Source organism: Malaclemys terrapin, chromosome 2, assembly GCF_027887155.1.
Source record: "Malaclemys terrapin pileata isolate rMalTer1 chromosome 2, rMalTer1.hap1, whole genome shotgun sequence".
NCBI lineage: Eukaryota > Metazoa > Chordata > Testudines > Emydidae > Malaclemys > Malaclemys terrapin.
Window position 1 is genome coordinate 14,859,668 of NC_071506.1, and position 14,571 is coordinate 14,874,238.

The window sequence follows — 14,571 nt, forward strand, 5'->3', positions numbered from 1 at the left end:
ACTGCTGCAAGATGCTAAATAAGTCTGTGACGGGTTGGATCACAAAAACCCCCTTGGGAACTGCCAACTGATGTGCCAAGACTACTTCTGCCCCTGCTTTCCATGCCCTCCCAGCTTGGGACTTCAGTGCCCAGCCTGGTTTGAGCCAGACCCACTAGCCCGCTGCAAATCCAGACCCAGGGCATGAACCACATGCCCCAAAGCTGCAGGCTTAAACTGAAAGCAGCTTAAGAGGTGTTCCTGCCTTTAACACTCAGATGCCCAACTCCCAATGGGGTCCAAACCCCCAAATAAATCCGTTTTTACCTTGTATAAAGCTTATACAGGATAAACTCATAAATTGTTTGCCCTCTATAACACTGATAGAGAGATATGCACAGCTGTTTGCCCCCCTCCCCCCAGGTATTAATACATACTCTGGGTTAATAAGTAAAAATTGATTTTATTAAATACAGAAAGAAGGATTTAAGTGGTTCCAAGTAGTAACAGACAGAACAAAGCGAATTACCAAGCAAAATAAAATAGAACACACAAGTCTATGTCTAATACAGTAAGAAAACTGAATACAGATAAAAACATCACCCAGTAAGCTTCCTTTTACAGACTAGTCTCCTGTTAGTCTGGGTCCAGCAATCACTCACACCCCCTGTAGTTATTGTCCCTTGTTCCAGTTTCTTCTGGTAGCCTCTCCACCCCCCAAGGATATCTCTTTAGCCAGATGAAGACAAAATGGAGGCGTCTCCCACGGGCTTAAATAGACTCCCTCTTGTGGGTGGAGACCCCCCCCCCCTTCTTCTATGCAAAGTCCAGCTCCAAGATGGAGTTTTGGAGTCACATGGGCAAGTCACATGTCCATGCATGACTCAGTTTTTACAAACAGCAGTCATTGCTTACATGCTACCTTGCACGTCTTCAGGTTGACTTCTTATGTAGATTGGAGCCTTACAAGATTCATTGTCCTTTAAGTGTTTCTTGATTGGGCACTTAATTTGCACATTCCTTTCTCAAGAAGCTGACCAAATGCTCTACTAAGGCTACTTAGAAATCAAGCAAGTATACAGCCAATATTCATAACGTCAAGTACAAAAATGATACATGCATACAAATAGGAGGAATGTATTCAGTAGCTCATCACCTTTACAGAGATATGTTACATGGCATATGTAGCATAAAACATATTCCAGTTATGTCATATATATACATTCATAAACATATTTCCATAAAGCCTTGTGGGGTGCAACGTCACAAGTATGAAAACATTTGTAACAAGTTCTTTTTTGTTTGTAAATGTTTCTTTGACAAAACTGGTAGGAGATGGAGATAGAAGCTTGAATTCTGGTTTCATTGTTTAAAAATAAATATTTTATTTTGGGACAAAAATATTTAAAATGCAGTACTTACAAAATAGCTTTGTCCTGGTAGACCGCAAGATAGAATGTAAATTATCATGGCCTGCCACCCTACTGTCAGCCTGCCTTGCAATTGGAATATCCAATGAATTGTTAAGAGATTAGTTTGTCAGCGATCCTTACAAAATAAAGTGTGTTCGTGAGTGCACTCCTGCCTGGGGGATCACTGCATGTGCATAAAACTCAAGTGAAGATATACAGTCATGTGGTCTGTCTGTTTAATTCTAATCTATTCTATTTCTAAATCGAAGTGGTATCTAAGCATTTTGAGATGGTAGTTGAGCCAGGAAATGGTGGTGAATGGCAAATGGTTTTTGTAATTTTGACATTAAAGAATTTACAAAAAAGTGTGCAGGAATCTGGGATGATCAAAGTTTGATCTCTGTTAGTGAGTTAATCCTTGTTTCCTTTAGCTTGCTGCCTAATTGACATAACAGAGTTCTGCAGAATATATAGCAGATAGTTTCTGGTTCTGGGCAATTCCAAGTCAAGCCCTCTTGTTACAAGTAGATCCGTTTTGAAAGGAATTCCAGGGTTCCTGCAGCTCAGCCTGGTATGGCGAAACAAAACAGTCTAGTCAGCATGAACTGATCTGTGCTAATATGATATTTCTAATATGTGCATCACCATATCATCTAGACAGTAGTCTTGGACTGTTTTGTTTAGGGCTCATATCTTTATTAAAATTATAGAATAACAGACTATTTTCACTGACGTCTAGAGGAAACCTTTTTCACTTCACAGGAGATACTGTGTGCATCCAGTTGCAGAGCCGTAGTCAGTTTATTCTGTTGTTTGTGTGGATTTTTCACACAGCAAATGGAGAGCAAAAAGCAGTAGGAAAACGTGACTGTAAAACTCAAACAATTAGCAAAGGGCTTGGGTGCAAATGTGCCAGAAAGTACTTTTAACTCATGTTTGGCTAGATTAGATTTTATGTTGATGGTGACCCTTTAAGCAGTCAATCCATGTGTGTCACCATGATTGTCTCAAAACGGTTCTGTGAACTATTCAATCCCTTATAACATGCAAGTCAGATTTACCCAATTGATTAGAATTATTTTGCATAGGTTTACTAATCCGCTGTCATACAGATATTGGACTCTGGTGAACAGTCAGGCTCTCAGATGCGCACACAATACTGATTCTTAAAGATCAAGATTTCTTGGTCTTTTGTCACAATCAGCAGAATTCATCTTATTCCAGCTATACTGCAGCCTTCTGTCTCTCTCTGGTCCTTTCTATGGTAGGGAAATAATAAATTTCCCATCATGGCTCACACCAGCTCAGCCCTCTCAGAGCTTGCAGTGTTGGGAGCCATAGCATAGTAGGGCTTCTGGTGTTACAACAATGTTACAAACCCTCGCCTAAAGCACATAGACCGACATTGTGTTCAGAAACTCCTGCAGCAAACAGCAGCCCTTCTTTCTATATTTGGGCTCCTAATGTTGCTAACACTGGTGAAGCTGTGAACAGATATTGACAACGGGAGGACGTTTTTAGAAAAATTCCCTACTGTAGATAGGGCTTCTCTGTGTGTGTCTTTCTTCCTTGCACTCCTACCCCTTCAGAAACCCAGCTTTTCATATTCCCTACTGAGTTGAATACTGTAATTTATTATAATTAATTGCTTATCAAGTTTCAGAAGATGACATCACATTCTATCCATACTATTGGTTACCCTTAGACAAGTGTGGAGTAATTGACCCAAATTTAAAGAGGTGGTTGTTTACTCTGAATACCTTTGACAGGCTAATTAACATAATTAGCACAGCAAATACACAATTGAAATCATTAACTGCAGAGGGTAGACTGTTCAGAGAGCTTTTTTAATTACCTGGAGAAATACAGGTGAAAGTTCTGCTCAGATCAAATAGATCTGATCCACTGCTGATTAGTATGTAATGACAAATTAACTTTTTGAAGCTTATATCCTGTGTTACAGTTGGAGAATGACTTTAATTTGCCTTATTTTCAAAATAACATGAAATATTCATGGTGGAGCTGGTAATGATGCCCATTAGAAGACCCTCTTGAGCGTAAATATATTTCAATGTTTTAAGCACTATTTAAAATCTTTAAATGTTGGTGCAAAGTTCAGGCAGTGTGCTAAATCAGCTGGATTCCCCATATATTTTTTTACTCTGCCTCTCCATAGAAAGAGAGGATGCATTTAGAAATTGTTTGCCTTTGTTTAAATATTTTTTTTAAAAAAACAAGGTGTACAGTACAGTTTTAGTATTTCTGTTTACTTACAAGGTTTACTGACATTTCTCCACCTGTTTTGTAAATGCATATGTATAATGGTATTTTGTTACTGGCATCCTTCTACCCTTCACATATATTGTCTTTGTGAATATGTCAGGTTAATATTTAATATTAAGCACCATGGTGCGCACAGATGAAATAATGGGTCTAATTTTCAAAATTGTGTGTTTAATGTTTGGCACATAAATAGAGATTTGGATGCCTAAATAAAAATTTTAGCTGCTTAACTTTAGGGTACTATAATTGAAAGTTGGGATAAATAACACTTCTGTAGAGTCTTTCTTTTGTGGCTCTTTAATGGGGTTTACAAACCCTCACTATGGCCGAGATAGTGGAAAGCCTGGAGCAGTACTGGGCCAGGAAAGCTCCGCCCCATAGTCACTGCTGAGCATACTCCTGGGAAAAGGAGCTGTATAAAGAGAGCTCCAGAAATCCAGGCAGTGAGGCGGACAGAAGCCATTTCCTGGAGGACACTGTTCTGCAACAGTAGAAGAAGAAGGTCTTACCAAGAAGGTCCAGCTGTGACCTTTCTTCCTATTTTTTGCTATCACCCCAGAGGTAGGGAGTACCATGTGCAGGGCCACCAGAGGGCCACCTGCATCCATTCTGAGACTCTAAGGGTTTGAGTAAAGGACTATAACAGAACAGCAGCCATGCACCACACTGCGGCATCCAGTGTGGTAGGAAGTGTCCCAATGGCATGTAAGCAGGAGGTGGGTTGAACATAGGCCTTGCCACGCTATCACACTTTCAAGGTCTCCCTATCCACCCCAGATTCCTCTATGATTGTCCCTTGGATGGGCAGAAATTGGGGGTTACTGACTAGGAGGTTGACCCAGCTGAACCCCGTTCAGGACACATTGACCTAAAATAGATCCTGGAGCAGGAGGCCCTGCCAGTAGGCCTGCTGACCAAACAGTCCCTGCTACCAGCTCTGAAAACACATGGCAAGAATTAAGCCTCACAACATATCTCTGGTGTAGGTAAAAGCACAGCAGCTCTACGCTATAGTTAAGGATGGGAAGAGAAGAACACTTCATCCAATTGGAAGTGCAGGGGTACTGCAGGTAGAAAAATGTATTTATCCAGTGAATTTGCTAGAAAACTGGGCCTAATGCTCTTTCTCTTGCATAAAGCACTATGGGAATACAGTACTTCTATACTCCTCTGTCATTAGACCTCAAAGCACTTTGCAAACATTAATTAGTTTAGCCTCACAAAACCACTTTACAGATGGGAAAACAAGACACGGAGGGCCAGATCCTGAGCCCCACTGAGGCCTAATGTACATTTAAAAGTGTTGCTAGCATAGTTTACCAGGAAAACCCTCCTAGTACAGATACAGTTTACGCTGGCAAAAAAGCACTTTCTTGACAGTACTTTTTATGCCTGTTGAGCAAGCAAAATAGTCTATATTGGCAAAAGAGCTTCTGTGCTGATATAACTGTGTCTACACTAGGGCTTTTGCCAGTATAGAATTGTTGGAAAGAATTGATCCCCTAATAGCCATTTCTATACCGGCAAAAATTTCATGTAGACCTTGGCATAAGGCTGTTTTGCACCAGCAGCACCCCCTGGCTTGATGTGGTTTCCATCAGATACAAGGCTTACAGTTTTGTTCAATGGCTTTCAGCACTCCCATTATAAAAATGATTCCAACGCCACTGTTTGCACTACTCTGGAAGCTTTGAACCTGTCTCATCTGGTTAGTTGAGGATTCAGCTGATCTGCAGGAATCTCCCTGTGAATTAGAACTGCCATAGCGGCTCATACATCGCCCACTATCCAGACATGAACAGACATGAGCTGTAAAGCATTACAAGACTGAGTACATTGAATTTACACTCAAGAAATATGCCATTAAATTTTCAGAGCATTCATTTCACTGCTATATAGTTTAATAATTCTAAAAATGCCTACATTGTGACTTTCTTAATGCTTTCAACCTGTTCTACAATGCACTTGTAATTTTATAGACATTACCAAAACAAAACCCCAAAAACTTATTTATACATAAAAGTAATATTTATTTACTGACCTGTACTCAGTTACTCCTGTCCTCCCTTCCCCTTTCAAATCAAGACTATATATTGCCTACAGCAGTGAGAGACCCTGATCCTACTCAAGGTGTTAAGCAGTATATTTGAGAGCATGCCTTTGCTTGATCAGACCCGTAATTACCAATTGTGGAAAATAATTACTTAAAAACACAGTGTAGGTGTTTGTACTTGTGAAATAGTGTTGTGAGGATACATAGTTTATAGTAAGCGATTAAAAAAGCAACACATTTTCTGTAAGAATTAGCTAACACATACTTGTGTGTTGGTTTGAAAGGTCAGCTCCTGGAATAAATGAGACAGATATATGCCCTAACCAGTGTGAACCCTCTTGAATTTTGGGGAAGTTTGAGTCTGAATATTGCAGCTTGGACCCATCTATACAGAAAGCAGATGTGTATGACCAATTGTAACTCTCCTTTTTTTTGCTAGCCTTTCCGTTGTGCACACTGCCATTATTCCTGCAATATATCTGGCTCCCTGAAGAGGCATTACAACAGGAAGCATCCCAATGAAGAGTATGTTAATGTTGGTACTGGTGAACTTGCTCCAGAAGCCCTTATCCAACAAGGTAAATTTCCAGTTAAAAGCAGCACATCTGTCTGTTTATTTTTACCGTTGAAGCAAAGTTGATTTGAAGGTGAACATTGAGGAGTGAGTTGCACAGTTTAATTACATGTGTGAAAAAGTATTTCCTTTTCTAGGTTCTGAAATGGCAACATTATGATTTCATTCACTGTTCCCTTATTCCAGGGATTGGCAACGTTTGGCCCGCGGCCCGCCAGGATAAGCCCCCTGGTGGGCCGGGCCAGGCCGATTTGTTTACCTGCTGCATCCACAGGTTTGGCCGATTGCAGCTCCCACTGGCCGCGCACCGCTGCAGGCTAATGGGGGGTGCTGGGAGCTGCGGCCAACACATCCCTTGTCCCGCAGCCCCCATTGACCTAGAGCAGTGAACCGCAGCCAGTGGGAGCCACGATCGGCCGAACCTGCGGACGTGGCAAGTAAACAAACCAACCCAGCCCCCCAGGGGTCTTACCCTGGCGGGCCGCGTGCCAAAAGTTATGAGACAGGGTGAACAGAAGTTCTCAATCTGTCTTCTCTACAGCATTCATTATTTTATATACTTTTACGAGGTCCCTTCTTATTCATCTCCTGTCTAAGGTAAACAATCCCATCTTTTCAGTCTCTTTTCAAATGAGTAATCAGCTGATAAATTTTCATGATAGTTTTGAAAGATTGAGCTAATCCTGAGATGAGAACTGAGTGGCTGAATGGCACCAAATTAATCTCCCAATAAACAAGTCAAGTCAAGAAAGGTAAACAAGTGCAGATCTGTTGTAAATGGAAAGGGCTTTGGCCTCACACTTAAGAATAATTATTCAAAACATTGAATGGGGTTTTTAACCATTCAACTCCAATTGATTTAGGGGGAGATTTTCAAAGACACAAATTGGAGTTAGGTTCCTATGGCCCATTCACTTTCAATCGGAGTTGAGTGCCTCACTGCCCTGTCTTTGAATATCTTTCCCTTTAATGACCATTTCATTGCTAAAGCCCTGTACGCTGCTCTGAAACTGTTGGGGTTATTACTTCTCCCCCTTGCCTATGCGGGGTGGGTGGGGGTGTAAAAATATGCTTGGTTTTCATTTGGAAATGGACTCTGCACTCTTGACTCTTGAACTGAAGGTCTGTTCCACTCTCAGACAACTGTCTTGGTTTCCAGAGTGGAAATTAATTTTCTTAGTTGGCCTAGATAGCCAACTAATATTGGTGAAAAGTAATTGCCCTAGCTTCTTGCTTGCAGCTGCAGTTGATTTGCATTATGTAAGCTGCTATGGGATATCAAATAAACTGGAAATTGGAGAATGTAGGAAATGCTTGACATTCAAGATTAACCCTCAGAACCAAAGCAACAATCAAGGGAAGAGAGAAGTGTGTTTATACATATATATCCGTAGCATGAAATAATTCTGTTCATTGCAGATTTTTCTAAATCTAAAAGCTTTAATTCATTCAGTTCACTTCTTACATCCTTTTTATAAACAGTGAACAGTGCTGCTAGTTCCTGTTGTCTGATTATTTACATTTGATAGCCACCATGTTGTTAATTATTTATTTAGAAACCATAATTCTTTCTTTGCAGAGTAGCCATACCCAGATGCTGCTAAAGCAGATAGGTACAAGTCTACTATCTCTCAAGAGAGGTTTTGCTATTGTACACTTGGCAGATAGACCAAAGCGAACAATCTGATTGTGCAATCAGATAGCTTGTTGAGTATGAAGTGTATTTAGAGATTCAGGAAGCACAAAGCTCGTACAGTTCTGGTTCCTGGAGGGGAATAAAAGGGAAACTCAATTAAATATTATGTTGCATTGTGTTGAAAGTGCTGAGCTGTTTGGTAGAGTCACATTTCTTATTTTATTTTTGATCATTTCTGAGGTTTTTGGTTTTTTTCCATTTTGAATGGAACATACAAAACTTTTTTTTAAATAAGTGCCTTCTGGAAACTTAAGAATTTCCCTTTTTGTTACAGAATAGATACCAGAATAATGCCAAAATATTAGATAATGAATAAAATATAATTCTCCCAAGCATGTCATTATTTCTAAAAAGCATTTCCAAATTATTCTTTTTACAAACAATCCTTGTCCATCAGAAAGGCTAAACCACCTTTAAATAACACTGAAATTGTGACACAAGGAAAAACATTCAGAATTAAAAGTTGAGACTCCATCTTTTAACTTGTATAAATACCTTAATTGAAAATGTTATTTTCATGTAGACTATTAAACGCTTCCCAAAGCCTTCTGAAAGTGCACATACAGTACAAGAGGTGCAATGTTAATCATTCAAGGAATTACACAGCCAAGTGACACACAGCAGTATTTTATTTTTAGACTGCTATTAGAAATTTATAGCAGCAGTCAATGGCAGAAAAGCAGATACTTTCATACACTCAACTTTATAGAATTATATAACTTATAACAAAATTGATTTTTAAAAAATGTTTAACAATGGAAAATTAATATTCTAACAGTATGTCCAGCCAGCATAGGGCTCAAAAATATCTTGTGATACACTCTACACACTGTTTTTAATGTGTGTTTTTTTTAATTGCTTTTGGAACCTTGGTCACTTGCCTGGTTAGGTAATCTAACAGGAAAGCATGATATGGAGATAATCTCCGGATCTTGGGAGTCAGGAGGCATGGATTCTGTCCCCAGTTCTGCCTCAGACTTTCTTTGTGACCCAGGACAAATCACTTATCCTTTCTTTGTCTAAACTACAGATGACCCGCTTCCCCTCTCTTCACCCTGTTTCCCTCATATCTATAGTCTGTCTTGTTCATGTGGCTTATAGACTTTATAGGACAGGGACTTTCTATTTCTGTGTTTGTAGAGCATCGTGCAATCACAGCTGGGACCTGTTGGTGCTACTGCAATACAGATAATACCTATCTCATGGGGATGTTGTGTCAGTAAATTGTTTTAAAAGTGCATTGAGATCCTGTGATGGAAAGTGCTATGGAAGTATATATTACATTACATTATATTATAGACACCAATATTGGTGTCAAAAGTGGATAAGGTATGTCATTCACTGACCTTTTCTATATCTGGCCCAAGTATTTAATGAATTGAGTAGAAATTAATTTTCCTGAGCTTCGATGCCAATTAACTGACACAGTTGTACATTAGCAGTTTGCGTATTTCCATTTGTTGTTCCTTAATTAGTCACAATGACAAAAGTTGCAGCTTTAATTAACGTGGTGTAATGTTCTAGTAATTTTAATTTAGAAGTAATATAGAAAGGTCTTTCTCCTATTAATGGAATACTGTGTGCAATGAGAGCTTGGCTTGTAATCAGCCTACCAGAGTACACATCAAGCATTTAATTAGATAGCACTAGCTGGAGCCATCGTTTGCCAAGGTAATGGATGATGATTTCTAGAGGGCCATCTGGTGGTGTAGTACTTAAAGCACAAGGGGCTCCCCTAATATTTATATTTAATTTAATGTGGTTTAGTCATCTGATACAACACACTGTAGTATTCAATCTATTTGTGTTTTGGTTTGGTGAGGAAAAAAAAATCCAGTGAAAACAAACACTAGTTTGCATGACTGCATGCATCTAAGTTCTGATATTTGATCAAATTACTTTCATAAGAAAAAAGGCAAAAAATGGGTGAAATCTAATGTAGAAAGTGGAAGTTTGATTTTGTCATACTGTACTAGTTTTTTTAATTAAGCTGCTGTGAGGACAGACTGTAAACAATGTACCATATCCATTTAAAGACCATAATGAAAAGATACCTGTATTTACACTTTTAAAATGTAAAAATAAATCTGTAGTTCAAACTCACAAAAACAAAGATATTTAGGGTATGGTGCAGTTTCCATTGTATGTTGTCCTTGTTTTACTTTGGTATTGCAGAATTCCCAGAAAAGTGAATAATCTTACTGGATGTACTGCTATGAAGTCTGATAATGCTGAACAACAGCCTTAAGGGAGATTATTATTTTTTTTATTAACAAAACATGGACCCAACTTTGGGAACATTTACAATATTAAGAGCATGACAGTATTTTAAAAAATGGTCAAACATCTACTTGACTGAGAACTCCACCACTCATAACATAAAAGCACTTCACCCCACTAAGGCCTTGCTTCATACTTTGAGGGCCAAGAAACTGGGGCTGTATCAGGAAAAAGGGGAAACAACATTCAGAGACAAAGGCTGCTATGGCTCCAGTCCTGCAAGATGTTGGGTTGAGCATCCAAATTAATCTTATCTGCTGGGATTATACATAATGAGCAGGTGTTCAGATACCTTGATGATGAGTTCATAAAAAAAACAATAGTCTCTAAAGGACTGATCATGCTTTGAAGAGATGAAAGATATGATCTAATAGCCTTTCCCTCTCCCTAAATATTGTGATTCACATAGAAGGCTTTATATTAGAGATGGGCCTAAATCAAAACTCAGAATATGGATATCCCCAAACGTGGAGGAATTTTGGGTGTGAATCTAGATGTAATCTTTTGGCTCATGCCTATCTCTGCTTTTTAGATTTAAAATCACGGCACGAATTCCATCTAGAAACAAATTGCTAGCCAGTACAGTCTACAAAGTATAATTGTATAAGTGGAACCAATGCATTCTGCACTTTTCTTTTAAGTCCCTAGTAATTTTTTTGGCCCAGCAGTGGGATGTGAAGGTCAGGATCAGTGTAGTCCTCTTCGGTGGAGAGATTCATCTCTCACACCGAGTGCTCACCGTCCTTCAAAGGGTTTCCAGTTGTGCAGCAAACAAAAAACACAGGTCCTTGCCCAGTAAATAGTTTGTTTACGTTCTACCCTGGGGCTCACATGCCCCTCACAGATACACAAACTGGGTGAGGAGCAGATCCACTCAAAATTGTACCATACACATTGAAGTGGTTCAGCTAGTCTGATTATATTTAAAATAATAAGTGTTCAATACACAGAGAAAGCAAAATCTTATGAGGTATTGCTGCTTAGGTTGACAGAAAAAGGCGCAAACTTGAGTAGTCCCGTATGGGTTTCTTGTATCCCAAAAATGTAATGGTAGTAAGAGGGTACTCTCTGGGATAATTGAAGTGAAGTGAAATTATACCAAAAAAATCTTCTTTTGTTTTTGTTTTTTTCCCCCAGGTGGCATTAAATGTCCAGTTTGCAGTTTTGTGTATGGTACAAAATGGGAGTTCAACAGACATCTTAAGAACAAGCATGGCCTGAAATTAGTGGAGCATGACGGGGAAGCAAAGTGGGAGGTAAAAACAAAATTGCTACATCTTTGCCCAAAAATTTCAAAAATCTCTAAAGATATAGAATGTGTGTGAAAAGTGTATTATGGACTTCCTTACATGGTGGAAAGTTGTCTTCTCTCTATTATCTCTGGCTTGAATGCATACAGTTAATGCATACAGTGCAGTTCTGCACTAAAAAAATTAAAATTCTAAACACAATAATTTCTGCATATTTTATTTGTCAAAATAACACTATATTATCATGCCAGTTTCAGTTATTTTGCTAATTTATTTCAAAATACCTGTCAGCAAGTATGTCTGTAACAATACAGACACACACAAAATTTCCCCTGGGAGTAGAGAGTTAAAGAAACCCCTACAACAACCCACTTCCTGTTTCTTTGCCCCCTCCCCACCAGTTGCAGTTGCAGGTGTCCCCCCCCCCCGCCCTCGCCCAGACACCTACGTCCCTCCCCCTCCAGAACCCAGCCGTGGACCCCCCAGCCCAAACACCTGCACCCCTACTTTCCCTCCCCCCAAAGCTCAGGACCCAAAAGGGGAAACATCCTGATGCTGGGTCCTGGGCTTGTGTGGAGTTTCCTGCACGCCGCCTCCTTCCTTCAGGGCACGTTGAGAACTGCAGTTCCCAGGAACCCTCCAATTCCCTCTCCCTCCCCTGGCAGTGTCTTCTATTTGCCAGCTGGGCTCTGCTGGGTGCAGCAACCCCTACTGGCAGCCAGCAGCTCTGCAGACCCATTTTGGGGGGCGGAAGGAAATTCTGCATGCACAACATTAATTTCTGATCAAATTCTGCATGCACAACAGTGCAGAAGTCCCCCAGGAGTAATACAGTGCTAAGGTTAACTACTGTAATGTCTAGCAAGATTAACAAGATAACAATTAATGGTTCTTCAAATACTGTCCGTATGGGTGCTCCAGTTCAGGTGCGCCTGTACTCTGCATCTTTGATCAGAGATTTTTGGTACCTGTGCCCGTTTAGTCCACACACGCAAGCTCACACCCTCATGCCCTGTACCAAAGGTGTAAAGGGCCATAGACGAACAGCCCTCAGTCCCTTGTCAACGTCCTTTGGCCTGAGATAGAGTCTGCTGTGTGCCTGTTCTCTTTAGTACTGTATTTAGGGGTTAGTTAGTATGTAGTTAGTTCTTTGATAGTGTTTATAGTTGTTGAAACAGTTGTTCCCTTTTTCTTTTTCCTTTAAATAATTATTGATAGACATAGATTGATTTAAAATCTTCTCCTATTAAGGGGTCATTTTTTGTTATTTTGCTTGGAGATGCTGGGCTCTTGGGATTTAAAAGGTGGCTATCCTGATAAGTGATGGGAATTTTCAGTGCCTCCACTCTTTGAGAGACACTCATGTTCCCAGTGAGTGCAGGATCTGCACTTCTTTCAAAGGTAGATCCCGAAAAAATGGGGAGATCAAGTTTTAACTCCTGATTATGAAGCAAGCCTTAAGACCAGCTTCAGATCCAGGGGCAGAGGACCCCCCCCCCCCCAATACATAGACCTCCCAGTATGGCTAGTGCCCTGTCCACCCCAAGATCTTGGTCATTGAAGGCCACTTGAGATCTAGGCTGTACTGGTTACATCTGCAGCACTGAAGACCTCAGCAAAGGTATCATCGACATCTGCCTGTATGCAGAAAGAGGTAAAGACAAAACCTCTGAGAAAGTCTGGGTCACCGATGCACAAGAAGGCTATGGAGACCTCAGTCCCAAAGGGAATTCCGTGCAGGCTCTGAGTGCTTTCTGTGCTGCAAGGGCAGTGAAGACAGATTCAAGGAGTCAGTCGTCAAACTTGGTACCGAGCTCAGGTACCCATACCCAGAGCTGCAGAACCAGTTCCAGGAGGATTCTGTGCTTGTCCCCAAATAACAAGCGGTACTGATAACCTGGAAGTCTATGATACCAAAGACGGTTCAACTGCCTATGTTACTGTAATCGGAGTTGATTCTTTCCAATACCAAGCACTGGGTGCCAGCTACCTTCGTACCAAAGCCATCCTCTACAGGTTCTCGCTCGACCCATTCTTTGATGCCATTGGTACCTCAAGAATTTTGATACTTTAAGGACTTTCTTTCAGAGTGGTAGCTGTGTTAGTCTGTATCAGCAAAAAAAAACAATGAGGAGTCTTGTGGCACCTTAGAGACTAACATATATTTGGTCATAAGCTTTCATGGGCTTCATCAGATGCATGGAGTGGAACATACAGTAGGGAGGTATAAATACACAGTATATGAAAAGATGGGAGTTGCCTTACCAAGTTTGGGGGGGGGGTCAGTGCTAACGGGCCAATTCAATTAAGGTATTTGAGCTGGAGTCTCCTCTGTTAACTGGTACTGGTGGTTTATCCACACCGAGACTTACTCAGTTGCCACCCCCCATTAGCTAAAGTACCATACTCACTGTTGTCTACCATACAAGTTGAACAGTTATTCTCTCTCTCTTCTTCTCCCCCCCCCCCCCCCCCCCCCGGAGTATGTTGAGAAGGACTCCTCAGACTCTCAGATATTGGTACATGGTTTCCCTGTCTACTCTAAAACACATAACTCTGTCTCTTACACTGATCAATTGGCAGAGAATAGACCTCAAACGACACCCACATGGCAAAAACACAGATGGATGCCTGCACCCATATCCTTGTTGGAACCCTTGGGCATTCTTTTGTCAACAATCTGCAACAATTCTTCACACCATCGGAGGGAGCAAAGAAGGGGTTATTCCCCTCCACCACCTCTGCCACCAGCTATGCTAGAGGAAGAGACCTTGGAGGTGCAAAAATCAAGAGCGGACAAGGTGTTGATGCCTCTTACAAATATTTCCTCTTCATTGCCTGATGAAGTGATGCCTCCACTGCCGTCTATGGCAGATGACTTCAGGCAGTTCTAGGAACTGATTAAGTGAATTGCTGAAATGCTTCAGATTTCTTTAGAAGAAGTTCAGGTATCCCACCATAAATGCCTGAATATTTTACATAGTTTAGCATCCATGAGGATTGCCATTCTGGTCAGTGAAACTTATGGAACCCACTAAGTCTGT

At 40.5% G+C, this 14,571-nt stretch overlaps 1 protein-coding gene across 1 annotated transcript in view; it reads left to right on the forward strand.

The window, feature by feature from the left end:
* The window catches only part of ZFAT (zinc finger and AT-hook domain containing), a 144,821-nt gene that overhangs the window by 94,349 nt on the left and 35,901 nt on the right, over positions 1-14,571 (forward strand). The window contains exons 12-13 of the mRNA XM_054020088.1: positions 6,167-6,305; positions 11,415-11,533. Coding sequence (XP_053876063.1) covers positions 6,167-6,305; positions 11,415-11,533 — 258 coding nt within the window. The remainder of the gene's footprint in view (positions 1-6,166; positions 6,306-11,414; positions 11,534-14,571) is intronic.